Consider the following 13,308-nt stretch of genomic DNA (forward strand, 5'->3'; position numbering starts at 1 on the left):
AAATGTTGTCACCTCAGAGGTGAGTAGGGAGAAGGGCTGAGAAGAGGCACACAGCTGACAGAGTGATAAGTTAGCTGTGTGGAAGGCTGTAGGATAAAATTACTCTAGGGATATCAGAGAACTTGGAGTGTTACTCCCTTCAGCTAGAGGAATTAATCCTTTATTGCAGCTTTGTCAGAAATGAGACAGTATGTATTTCGATGGATGGTTCTGGAGTTGAAATACACAGTTTACAACCAGAAATACATACTTTAAATTAAGTAAAAGGTATACTGTCCACTAAAAATGTAAATCTCACATTTTATAGCACACAAAGAAAATAAATTAGCCGAGTCTAGCATGTACTGTTGAGTCAGGTGGGTGTCTCTGCACTCCAGGATGCAGAAGATTCCTTAGCTCAGCGTTTTCAGTACAGAATCTCCCCTACACAGATGCAGCTATACAGATTTGAAGTGGCCCTCAAAGCCGTACACTTGTGTTTAGTTTATTTATGACTTTATTTGTACGCATAACTCCAGACAGGTGCAAGCTAGCTTTGCTTAGAAGAGACCTGGCCTTGCATTTGCGGCATGGATAATCCACAACTGCTCAATGAACTTCTAGGTAGCTGAGAGTTAACTGAATGTACAAAACAAAAAATTAGGAATAGTCAAGAATTAGTCTTGATACTTTAGCAATTAACATCTGCTATTTCTAAAGCTTAGCAACAAACCTCAAATGTCGTTGTACTTCATATTGTTCACTGTATCCTGTGGTAAGTTAAATTTAGTGAAACACTTGTATTGCATCCAAAGCAGATATTGGTAACAGAAAAGCAAAATACCATCTATGTGCAAAAAATCTTTGTAGCGAAAAGGTGGCATTTTGATTCATTAGTGTTGATATTTACAGGGCTGTTTTGTTTCCTTTTCTTTTGGGGGTGTTAAGTCTCTGTCTATCTAGCAACTATTTTTGCTGTCCAACAGTAAAGACCGAGCTGCTGTAAGGACTTTGTTCGGGTTGACGGGTGCCTGTTGTTTGGCTAGCCTGAGTATAGCAACTAATTTATACAGCAACTATAACTATCCTGACCTGTATGTTTAAAATATGACTCAACTGCACTTTGTAGTTAAAAATTCATTAAGAGTCATACCTACCATTTCAGCAGTATTTTGCTTCTCTGTTACCTCTGATTGCTAACAGTCCTTTCTTCAAATACTTTTTACTTAGAAATTGGATTTAGTGTTAAGTTCATGCTAGAACCCTCATATTCCGATTCTACTCATCTGCTAAGACAGCTGACGTAAAAGGTAGCTGACAGGAAGTAGGATATATTGAGTAAAACCAGTGCTATCTGGAGGTAGAGTCTATGGTGGGCGGGTAGGGAGAGGGGACATCCGTTTGACGCTGTTCAAATGAGATCACCAACTGCAAGGCTGCAGAGATGTCTAGGGAAAAATGAAAGAAATTTTATGGCATTAAAAGCCTTTAGTTTGTAAAAGACACTCTATTGTTTGGTGGTGGTGTTAGACAATAACCGGTGTTTGAACATTGCTCCTGTTGTGTTGGCAGGAAAATAAGCAGCCTTCCGAATGGGTTGAAGAAAGAGTTCGGGCTCATGCTGCACGTGTTCGAGATGTGGAACTTCTAACAGGGCTTGACTTTTACCAGGAAAGACAGGAACCCATCTCTGATATCTTACAGCTGAAGACATTTTTGCCAACATTTGAGACTGACATTAACTGAATATCTGTAAAAGTGTCAGTACTTGGAAGAAAGCAAACCTGAGAAAATTAGCTTTTTCTTTGGTTAAGTATGCAGGAAATGTGACTAAAGCTCTTATGTAAGAAAACATAACACCTAACCAAAGAATGAGAATTTGAAAAAAGGATTTAGGTGTTCTGTTTTGTGCCAACTGAATAAAAATTATCAAAAGTAAATTAAATCCTCATTGATGAGCCAGGTTTTCAAAACAGAGAATATTTTGGTATCAGTGATTTGAAAAAAACTGCAAAAGTGGCATGTCTTGTTTTGTGGTAGAGAGACCCCAGAACTATAATATGTAAAGAAAATATTTCTGTAATTGAGCTACAAAGTGCACCATTCTGAGCGGAGTGCCTATGTTTTTTCACTTGTCTATATCTGTGAAGTTATGGCTATCTAACACTGGCATGTCCTGCAATGTTCTGCATTTCTCTTTCACCTTCTGTTAATTCACATGAAAACTGCTATATATTTAACAAACATTTTCAGACTCTCAAAAAATCTGTACACAGTGGAAGTGTCTTCTATGATTATCCACTTGCACTTGGGTAAATTTATTACACTAGGAACATCTGAAGTGAAATTAGAGTAAATGAGCTATATTGTGTACTCCTCAGAAATCTTCAAGTGTTCTGAATAAAAAGAGGTTTAAAAAAAGCCCTCTAGCTGGAGGGATTTTGTCCAGATATTTATCTGTATTTGCAAACATTTCCAAATGCCTGGTAGTGTCAAAAATATTTGTGTTTATTTTTAAATAGTCAAACCTGAGATGGGAGCCCAAAATTAGTGGTGACATGTGAAAAATGGCCAATGATCCTTTCCGTAGTGACTTTATACAGAAAGAATCTCTAACTGAAACTGTGTGTTGTACACAAATTACTGCTGAGGGCAGGTAAGTGGGACAAGGCTGTGGAAATTCCCAAATTCTGCTACTACAGAAGTGCCATGTGATAACTGAATGTTAAGCTGATTTTCTCCACTGAAAGAGCTGCTGAGTACGGGTATGAATAGCAGCAGACAAACGAGCATGTGTCTAATTTATAGGCACATTGGAGGTATTTTAAAGAAATATGTCAAAGAGTGTTTGAATTTGTAGCCAATTGTGGACTGAAGGAGGCATGTCTGTTTTAAAGGAGAAGCCTTAAAATTCTATAGAGAAAATTTGTTTATTTTTTTCCTAATTTAGATGAGGAGTGTACATCATACGTTCCAAACGTAGCTTAGTAATATTTATCTTACATCAGGATGTAGGATGACACTAAACATGTCAAGATTTGAATCTTTGGTTCATTAGGATCCTTGCTGCTATGGTAATATGAATAATTCTGAGCATTAAAATTAAGCATGTAGTTCCAAATTAACTTCTTGTGAAGCTGACTTGAAAAACTGTTCCTCTTTACATAAACTTTTCTGCTAATGGAGTCTGAAGATGCAGTTATTCTGAGAAAGTAAACGCAAAAGTGTTCTTGCCAGAGTCATGTTTATTTCCCCTAGTACTCATTCAATTGTCATTAATATCTACCTTTTAAAAGCACACAGGGTCATTTACAGATGAAAGTCTGGAAATTGCATAGGAAGATTAGTTCTTAGCTCTGTATTCTTCCCTTGACACTGACTTCTTGCTACTGTTTTCATGTTGAAGAGTCTTCAGGCTTTCCAGTCCCAGTTCTCTGTGCAGCATCCTAGAGCTTCTGTCACACCCCGTGACACAAACTGTGCTATAAATTGCTTTGGGCAATATCATACTCTGTCCCTTTCTCCCCAAGATTGTTACGTCCCTCTGTTAGTTGATCCTGTGGTCTCACAGGCATCCTTAAAACTAACATTTTCTGTTATTTACAGGAACAACCCTGCAAAGATTTTTTTTTCCCTCACTACTAAGTTCAACAAGTAAGTCAAATCACTGACTAATTTAAAACTTGTCTGGATTTCTAACTGATTTGATGGAAAACTGTGGGGAAAGTTTTCCTGCTCTCCCTCGCTTAAGTTACATAAGCCCGTGCCTGCACTGGAGGTTGGGAGAACTGTTACTGAAGTCTATCATGTGCAGTTTGCAATATAGCCAGAGAAATCTTGCAGCAAACAAACATGCAATTTTAAGAATAATCCCATTTTTTTCTGTGCCTGGGGATTCTAAATAGAGCATGTAAGCCAAATACCATGTTGAAATGCTAAGCATTTACACTAGTGCAAAAAATTATTCAAACTTGTAACTCCAGGTACTTGGCAATGACCACATCTGAAATTCTTTCATTAAATAGGCAAAAATTTTTAGATTACCATCCACAGGATTTGTTTCTAGATCACTTATAGTAGGTTATATGGTTATTGTGCAACAATAATTATTGTAAGAAATCTGGATTTGGTGACTCCTAATAACTTCAAAGGATCAGGTTGATAGAATGATGATTTTGGGAGAGATTTGGCCAACACCCTTGTATCACAGAATTACAGCTGTGCATGAGAGGAAATGATTAAGGAGCTCTCAAACCCTGGAGTTTTATGTAAGAGAAATTCATTGTTGTTTATGCTTTGGAGACCTTAACTAACATTTTTAAGACATTCATAGGATTTAACAGGCATTTTTGTTTTAACTTGGGAGTAAGTTCAATGCCTTATTCATTGCTAGTAATTAAAAAAAAAATCTGTTGCCAGTTTATAAGAAAACACTCAGTTTGCAGTATGTGCATATATGATTGCATTACTGGTGGAGGTATGGCCTGAAACTTTTGCGCTTCCCTAAGACATTTTTACAGATCTTTTTGAAATGGATAACTTCTGCAGTTTGCATGGTGATGGGAATGAATAGCTGTGTCAAACAAAAATCATATGCCACTAAAGCTACAAACTACAGCACAGAAATACGCTGTTTCTGAAAGTCTCCAAGTTCTCGAATGTGCTAGGGAATATGAGTGTAACTTTCCAAAAATGACAAGCCCTTTTTTTTCTGTGTTTTTCAGCCAATTTTGAAAGAGCTAAGTTTCATAGATGTAAGCTGGTTTACTGACCGTATACAGAAATTGTTGAGTTCCAGCTCTCACGACACCTTATGTGTGAGAATTAAAATTGTAAATTTTGTGAAATGTAGTTTTCTCTTGACCACAATGGAAGCTGAGAAACTGAATCCTCCTATAGTCATTGAAAATCTGAACTCAGGAAGATCTGTCTGTTTTTCTCTTTTATCCAGATTTTTCACGGTTTTAGAGTATTAGAACCAAATCTGCAAGGAAATATATAAATTTGGCAGTACCTATGGCTCGTCTGCTTTCTGTGACAAAGCAAGGTAATAACAGAAGAAAACAGATAAAGAAAATACAGCCTACCTTGCTCCAGAAAATCGTACACCTAGAAGGAAAAGTCTGGTAGACATTTTTTTACCAAGTGCTACCGTATTTCCCTAGCACCACGCCCTGGCCCTCAGAGACCGTCACCAGTCTAAAACTTAAACATATTTTTCCTTAATATTTATTACAGAAACTGCTGGGTTTTTGTCAGTTCCTTACTGAAGGCTACCTCCGAAGTTGAGTGTAGACATTTAAAAGGTGCAGAATATCCTTGACTCCTTTCTTGGACATCCATCCCTAAAGAAAATAGCATTAATAGATATAAAAAAGGCTGTTTTTTCCAATGACCTCCCACATTGATCCCGCAATATTTGTACATAAGAAGATGGAATTTGTCATATGCAAAATGTGCAATTGTGTTTATAAATACTGATTTTTTTTCCACCCCAATTGTATGGGTGCTGTGCAGCGTGGGGCAATTCCCACCTGGCGCTGAAGAGCTGTTGATAAGGAGGCAGGCAAATCTCATGCCTCTGGAGCCGATGCAGTTGTTTTGGGAAAAGTGGGGGTTCAGAAGTGCCTGCCTCCTCTCAGCAAAGCAGCTCTTCCCTGCCGCATCTCATTTTCCCAGGGAAGGGGGAAGTGAAGGCTCTCTGGAATGATTTTCCTTCCCATAGTCTGGAAGTAGAAGGAAAGTTGAATCCTTCCCAGTCCTGGGAGGCAGAAACTGAAGAACATATATGTCCTCAGAGGACAGAAAGCTGTGGATAGAATTTGATGTGGTATCGCTCAGGGTTAGGGTTTAGGACAGCTCTGGGTTTGAGATCAGCCAGACGTGAAGGGGGGGTGCGGGGAGGAGTTTTTGCTAAGGACTGGAATTATTTTCACCTGTATATTAAGAAGATTTAATGATGTCACATATAAACCAAACTGCCTAGTGTCTCCGAAGCACTAAGGAATGAAGCTAAGTCACAGCCTGCAGCGTCTATAACAGTTTGGAAGTCGAAGGGAGAGCAAGCGCTTCCCTGCTTCCCGAGCCTGACTGCACAGAAGGGCAGATCTCCAGGTCTTACTCTATGTGAGAGAAATGCGGCTGGGGAGAAGACGACTCCTGTTTCCCAGAGCCTCCCTGAGGAAAAGAAAACTTGCTGGGATTTGTTTGCTGTCTGGCTTGCCTCTTATTGCTGAGTCATATCGCTGCCTAACAGAGGGAACAACTTAACGAATACCATGTGTGTTTTTGCACATGTTGAAGGACTGTAGAGGAAGTTATTAAAAGCTAAGAGGCAGAGTGGTCCCATTTGGGTGGATGGTGGACACAGCCCTTCCTTTAGAAGACAGAAGAGGCTCAAGCAATCTAGATATTTAATGATGTGGAAGCCATTTCTGTGGCAGATTGTATGACAATAGCATGTGGTTATAGTCACAGTAACAGCAGCAGATAATTTAGAAAACAATCTCTAATGAGATCCATGACTGGACAAGTGAATTTTGACTACACTGTGACTTCAGCCAGATCAACAGTTCACAAACAATCATACCAACCATAGCAACTCTAGCTGTGCTTGCAAGGCATACCAAAAAAGACAATTGAGGTCTTTTCAGTCATTCGCATGACTATAGCGCTATATGGCTGGAAGAGAAGTAAGCTATTTTTTAGGCTCCTCAGTTTGATGGGAGCTTGCTAAGTCAATGCTGAGTCGTTTCATTTCCATAAAGGCAAAACTTTACAGCACTTGTCCTAATTCTGCCCTTTGGCAACCTATGTTCTTCTCAACATGTTTCAGGCAGGGTATCGTGGCTATTCAGGTGGCTCTGAATGTGTGTACTCTGAATGTGTATGAGGGCTGCTTGCAGGGTAAGATGGAAGAAAGAGAAGAAATTACTTGTAATCTGACAATTAGTCTTAATGCATATGCTAGGTCATTGCAAACATAGTTGACCCTAATACACTATTCTGGGGAATCAGAGAGTCACAGAGTTGTTGAGGTTGGAAGGGGCCTCTGGAAATCATGAAGTCCGTCTGCCCGGCTCAAAGCAAGGAAGTTTCTCAGGGATGTATACAGTTGGGTTTTGAGTATCTCCAAGGATGGAGACTCTACAACGTCTCTGGGCAACCTGTTCCATCCCTATAGTAAAACAAACAAACAAACAAAAAAAAACCCATTATTTTTCTAAGTGGAATTTTCCTATGTTTCAGCCTATTGCCTTTTCTTCTTTCACTGGGCACCACTGAGAAGAGTTTGGCTTTGTCTTCTTTACTCTCCTCCATCAAGTATTTATACCCACTGATAAGAACTGCCCCCCCTAAGCCTTCTCTTCTCCAAACGGAACAGTCCCAGCTCTCTCAGCCTCTCCTCGTATGACAGATGCTCCATTTCCTTTATCATCTTCATGGCTGTTTGCTGGACTCACTCCAGTATGTCCACGTCTCCTCTCTTGTACTGGGGAGCCCAGAACTGGACACAGCACTCCAGGTGTTGCCTCACCAGTGCTAATGCAGCCAAGGATACCAGTGGCCTTTGTTGCCACAAGGACACGTTGCTGGCTTATGATCTACTTGTTGTCCACCAGGATCCTCAGGTCTTTTTGTTATTCTCCAGTCAGTCAGTCCCCAGTTTGTACTGGTGCAATTCCTCCCCAGGTGCAGGACTTCGCATTTCCCTTTGCTGAGGTTCCTCTTCAGCCATTTTTTCCTCTGAATGGCAGCACAACTATCTGGTCTATCAACCACTCCTCCCAGTTCTGTGTTGTCTGCACAGGATGCTGAGGTGTGTTCTGTCCCATTATCCAGGTCATTAATAATGATGTTAAACAGTACTGGCCCCAGTACTGACCCTTGGGCTGCACCACTAGCGACTGCCCAACAGTGGAAATGCCTCAAAGTCTGCATGGCTAATCGTGCCTTTTCAGGACCTTTTTGGAGCCAGTGGTTTTTATTTATTGTTAGAAAATTTTCTTGGTGGCCAAATATAACCCTGTTCATATACTGCACACAGATAAAAGAGCTTTCTTACTAAAATCCTACATTTCAGATTGCCAGACATTTTTGTATGAGCAGTGTAACATTCAGCTACACAAACAAGAGCTATATCAATCAGCTATGAGTGAAGTATTCAGTTTGATCAGCCAAAAAGCTTTTTATCAAAACTATGGGAACTAACAAGTTCTTCATCCTTCACTTTATCAGTATTATCATATGCAGGACATGCCACAGAACTATGTGTTGAATCTCGGGAGTAACATTCAGCTCTCTGGGGAAAGAAAGAGGATGGAAGAGGAATGGCTGAGAAAAAAACATTTTATAAAGGAGCGCTCCTTTTGCTTTACAGAATCCAGTCACGAAAGCCAACAAATGTAATTTCCATCTATTCAGCTATTCTGTCTTTTTTCCCATTGCTATTTGTTTTCAGGAAAAAAGCTGACAGTTTTGTGTCTAACTACCAAAACTACAGCTGTGAATACCATTTCTGTCATCTCAAGAGCATTTGAAGGATATTTCTATTAGCCAAAAATGCAAAATGTGCTTCAGAAATGATAGTTGTTTTTAATTTATCCACATAAATTTATTCTCAATTTTAGGCAAAAGGATGCCTCTTCTGTGTCTGGGAGCATATTTTTATGCAGCAGTGGATTCCAAAGAGATTAGTTTGCAGCCCTCCTTTCCAGTCTTCCCTAAAGGGCATTGTCCACATCTTTTCATCTGACCATTTTATATTCTTCTAAGCCTTGTGTTCAGATTATAGATGCTAGATATCTCCCTAGCACCATCACACGTTTCGGATGCATTTTCTGTTACAGGGGAGAAGAAGGGCAGAAGCAAAACACTGTGTGAATGCAGAAAAAATTAGATTATTCAAGCTTTTGTTCCTCGGCATTTTTAAAGGCTTAACTGCAGACCCATGGGAAAGGTGAGTTTAAACTGTTGCTTAATCAAATTCTTTCCACAGTAGGAGAAATCTTGCCTCATTTCCTTTCCTCAGTTATGAGCTGGATCACAGTTTATGTGGTACATTACATAACTTAATCTTATGAGCAGCACTTAGTTTTTAAAACAACTTAGCTGCATAGGCTTAGGAAATGCACATAGCATGTTAGTGCAACTTCTAGTATTTGTTTTAATATGTTTTATTTATGAAATAAGTCATTGTCAACAACTTTCTGGCTTTGACTGCAATTTTAAACATGTTTCTGTCAGTTTGGCAGTGATTAGTTTCCTATAATTGTGGTTCCTAGAGGCACAGTCACATGGAGTGACAACAAAGAGGCAGCTGTCTGGTGGGAAAGGAATGAAATGAGAAAGGAGAAGGAAATGGCAGAGGCATGTTTCAAAAAGGTAACGTTTCCCTAGGGGACTGTGTTGTGTAGGACATAAGGATTGACCAGTAACCCGTATTTGTAGTTCACCCACAACATTAAGCATAAGAAGCAACAGCAACAATTACTTTTGCTTGTACAGCATGTCACTGGTTATATCTGCTGTCCAGCATCTTCCTTTTTCCCTGGTTCCTGCTTATTATCTCTCTGACTCCAATGTGTATCTTCTCCTCCTCTGAGCCCTTACCATGCTTCTCCCCCGCACCTTTCAGTGTGATCTTTGGCTTCTCCAGTTGTTGCCACTTGCAATTAAAGGAGTCCCCATGCCTTTCTCCAGCTTGGCCATAATCATTTGGTCCAGCTGTTTCTGTGCTGGTCATGTTCTTCAAATAATTATTTTGGAATAAAATCAGTACATAAATGAGCTCCTTGCTCATCTTTGAGTCTCATCTTTGAGACTGTGACCACTGCCACTTATGCTTTCTCAGACCAGAAATCATGCTGCTTCTGCAACTCGTGGCTTTCTGAACGCTTAGTGTAAAAGTGATGGAATCAGTTGTTAAAATCAGATGGCTAAAGAAATAAGGCGAGCTTTGGGAAGCCCAGAAATAAACCATTGTCACTGACAAAAGGCTTTGGAATTTATCATAACGTGCATGTCTTTATAACTGTTCTCTGAGATACTATTTTGATCTACCATACTGCTATAAAGATTCTCAGATAGAAAATTTCTGTTGACCTGAATGACTTGTGGATGATTACATACAAGTGAATACAACAGTGTGAGAAACACTATAAAACTGTATGGGTTACAGAAGTCTTCCTTTGAAAAAAACAACATGAACATTTTCAGGAAAAAAAAATAGAAGTAAAAATAGAATAAAACAAAAAAGAAAAGTTGTGTTGCACAAAGACAAGAAATATATCGATCAAAATAGTAGAAATATTTAATTGCTGATAGTGTAGTAGGGAAAGCTCCTTCTTTTCCAATCGTGAACAGCTTGATACAACCATGGATAGACTGCTGTAATATTACTTGGCAAAACTGCAATTTTTTCGCTGTAAGAAACTCATTTGGCAAAACACCACTAATGAATAAAATGACGTTCAAAGGGAAGTTGGCTGTTTGATTTTTGTAATATCTCAGGAACTTTCTGAAACTTTCTATGAGAAAGATTATAATTTCTTCGACAGAATTGTTTTTATAGTTTTTGATTTATATTTTGTGTAACTAATGCAAAATAACAGCAGAGAAAAAGAACACTAACATACTTTGTATATTCTGGCTAAAGCTTCTGCCCTGATGAATCACTGAATCCACAGTTTACTTCTTGTCTAACAAAACTAGGTAGCAACCTGGACAGCTATAGCATGGGATAATGATACATGGGACATGACACATCAGTAGGTTGTGTATACTCAGAGATTTTCCTGTGTGACACTGTGGATGGTTTCCTGAGGCTTGAGGTTAAACTGAAAAAACAATGATTTCCTCATGGCCCCTGATAATTCATCTGCTTTTTAACTACCCAGTGTCATTTGTGAATTGCTGTCAACTTCTAAACATTACTTTTAATACAAACAAGCTGTTCTATGTGTATTGGTGTTATATTTATATAGCCATGTGGGCTTGGCTGGAGTGAGAGACAACTGCAGTGAAGCCATAATGACTGGAATAGAGGAGAAGAAAAGAAGAATTGTGTAGTTACTTCTTTAGATATTATTTCTGGTTGCTTTCACATGTAGCTACTCACTTGCAAGTTTGGCCTGCTCAGACTGGCTGGCAAAAGGATTGTGTTGTAGACCTGGGATGACCATCAGTGACAGTGAAACTTTTAGGAAAATGGTTTTCGTCATCCTGAAGTCTGTACAGAGTTCACTCGGATCTGCAGCAGTCTCATACCTAGCCAAAATCTCGCTTCAAAGTGAAAAAAGGTATAACTATCACTAGTGGCACCTCCCCATCTTAGATTGCTAGTCATCAGCATGGTGGCTTGGTAAATAGTTGTCCACATGGTCCCCTTGAGGTAGGTGCTGTAGGTGACAGAGCAGAGCTGATGTAAGGCTGGCTAATGCACGGTAATGACTGGTGTTCAGTAGGTGAAGGGAACTTCACACGGAAGTAACTTCCAGTTACTAAAGAGGTGATTTCAGTTTGGAGGGGGAGCAAAGGAAGGATCCTGCTATGATACGGAAAAGGAAGACTCTATATTCTTACCTACTCTAATCTCTTTTCGTATAATAAGAGATTCAAGAATTTTCTCGTGTTAGTAGAGCAAACCAGAAGCTGAAAGGAGATAAATCACTCTTTCTAACTGCATTGCTAGGAGTAGTAGTAGTGATGAACACCACAGAAAGACAAAAAGTTTCTTATACTACAGAACAATGTTGGCACCAGGTAGTTACGTATAAATTTGCTAGGAATAGATTCCACCTGGAAATCAGAAGACAGATTCTTGCCAGTAAGCTTCTGGAACTGCTACTCAATGGAAATTCCTGGGGAAAATAAAAAATACTTTTAAGAAAGATCTTAAGCAACTTGCAGCTTGAATGACAGTTACTCATGACAACAGGGAATTACCTTAGTGACACAATTGGATCTGTATCCATTGCCTCAATGAATAATGAATAAATGAATAAAAAGGCATTTTTACAGTAAAAAGGTAATGCAACACCTATTTGATTGCCAGAGAATACTCAAGGATGTTTAAGAGAGAACACAGAAAGACCTCAAGGTCTTTCTTGAGAAACTTACGTGGGTTTATTGTAATTAAAAAAAAAAAAAAGGATCTGCATTACCAGAATCCCTATGAGCGCTCCCTGTGCTGCCATTACTGCAATCCTAGCTCACGCTCTACTTCCAAGGCTTGTGAATCATCTTCCTGAACACTTGGATAGGAAAACTGTTCCCTGCTTGCTTTGCTTCCATCGAGGTTGGGAAGTATGTGTGTGGATGACTGAAGGCAAAGGGGAGGAGTGTTATTCCAAGGGTGGAGTTGTATTGCAACTCATCAATATCTCCTTCCTGCATTGACTGTGTTGATTGTTTTGCAGAGTATCTGCAGGAAGGAGCGATAGAGAACCTCTCTGAAAAGAGGAGGTGTTATGCAAAGCCAGAGAAAATGTCTGTACAAAGTGCCTTTGACTAGTTTGGGAAAAAGGGCATGGACAGAGTTGGTCAGAAAAAAAAAAAAGTTTTTCTGAATTAATCAGGTCATTGAAATTAAATCATTTTGCAGCGTCTGACTTTGCTTTCAGTGGCACCCCAACACTACCTTGTCAGCTAAACAACTTTCAGAGTGAGCTTAGATTCCATCATATCATCCCCATGACTTTTTCAGGCTCCCCATGAGCTGACAAGCAGCCTGAACTCACTGAGTCCTGGCTCACAACAATCTTGCTATTGGCTGTTTGAGTTGACAGAATCTGAAGTTCGGAGCAGTTTGCAGGCGCAAGCTTGATGCTGGATTTTGCACAGCTTGAGTGAGTATCTTAATAACCCCCTATTACTTGTTTTGATGTCTTTCTATCTGACTGCTCTCCCCATTTGAAAGATGGCTATGACCTCGTACAGAATGTGAGACTGCCTGAAGTCTGCAAAATTCCCTGAAGATAGGAAAGTTCTTTCCAGCACAGCATTTCTGCCATGAATCTCTTCTTCAGCTCATCCCAGACCCATGTTGCTGTCCTTACTTTCTTTGCCAAAATCCTATCCCAGCTCCTCAGAAGAAAAGGAGACGTGAATTTTAGTTGGAACATACACAGAGACCAGGCAGGGCAAGGCAGCCTGGCTAAAAAGAGCTCTGAAGTAGGAAGGAGGATGTGGTTGTTGCTGGATATGCTCAGAAGCTTTCACTGCAGACAAGCTGCCTTACAGGTCGTACCCATTTATATCAGCTGAGAGCAGAGTCAGCCAGAGGCTGAGGTGAGATGAAAGAGGTTGAAGACAATGGAATATATTAAA

At 39.6% G+C, this 13,308-nt stretch overlaps 1 protein-coding gene across 3 annotated transcripts in view; it reads left to right on the forward strand.

Moving 5' to 3' along the window:
- ENPP3 (ectonucleotide pyrophosphatase/phosphodiesterase 3) overlaps positions 1-4,995 on the forward strand; it is a 46,444-nt gene extending 41,449 nt beyond the window's left edge. For 2 of the 3 annotated variants that reach the window (XM_068938326.1, XM_068938327.1), the window contains one exon: positions 1,552-4,991. In XM_068938326.1, the coding sequence (XP_068794427.1) occupies positions 1,552-1,725 (174 nt within the window). In that variant the 3' untranslated portion in view covers positions 1,726-4,991. Of the gene's footprint in view, positions 1-1,551 lie in introns of all 3 variants that reach the window. The other variant, XM_009688827.2, reaches the window with a different exon arrangement.
- Positions 4,996-13,308: the final 8,313 nt, after the last annotated feature.

The sequence above is a fragment of the Struthio camelus genome, chromosome 3 (genome assembly GCF_040807025.1).
Source record: "Struthio camelus isolate bStrCam1 chromosome 3, bStrCam1.hap1, whole genome shotgun sequence".
Lineage (NCBI taxonomy): Eukaryota > Metazoa > Chordata > Aves > Struthioniformes > Struthionidae > Struthio > Struthio camelus.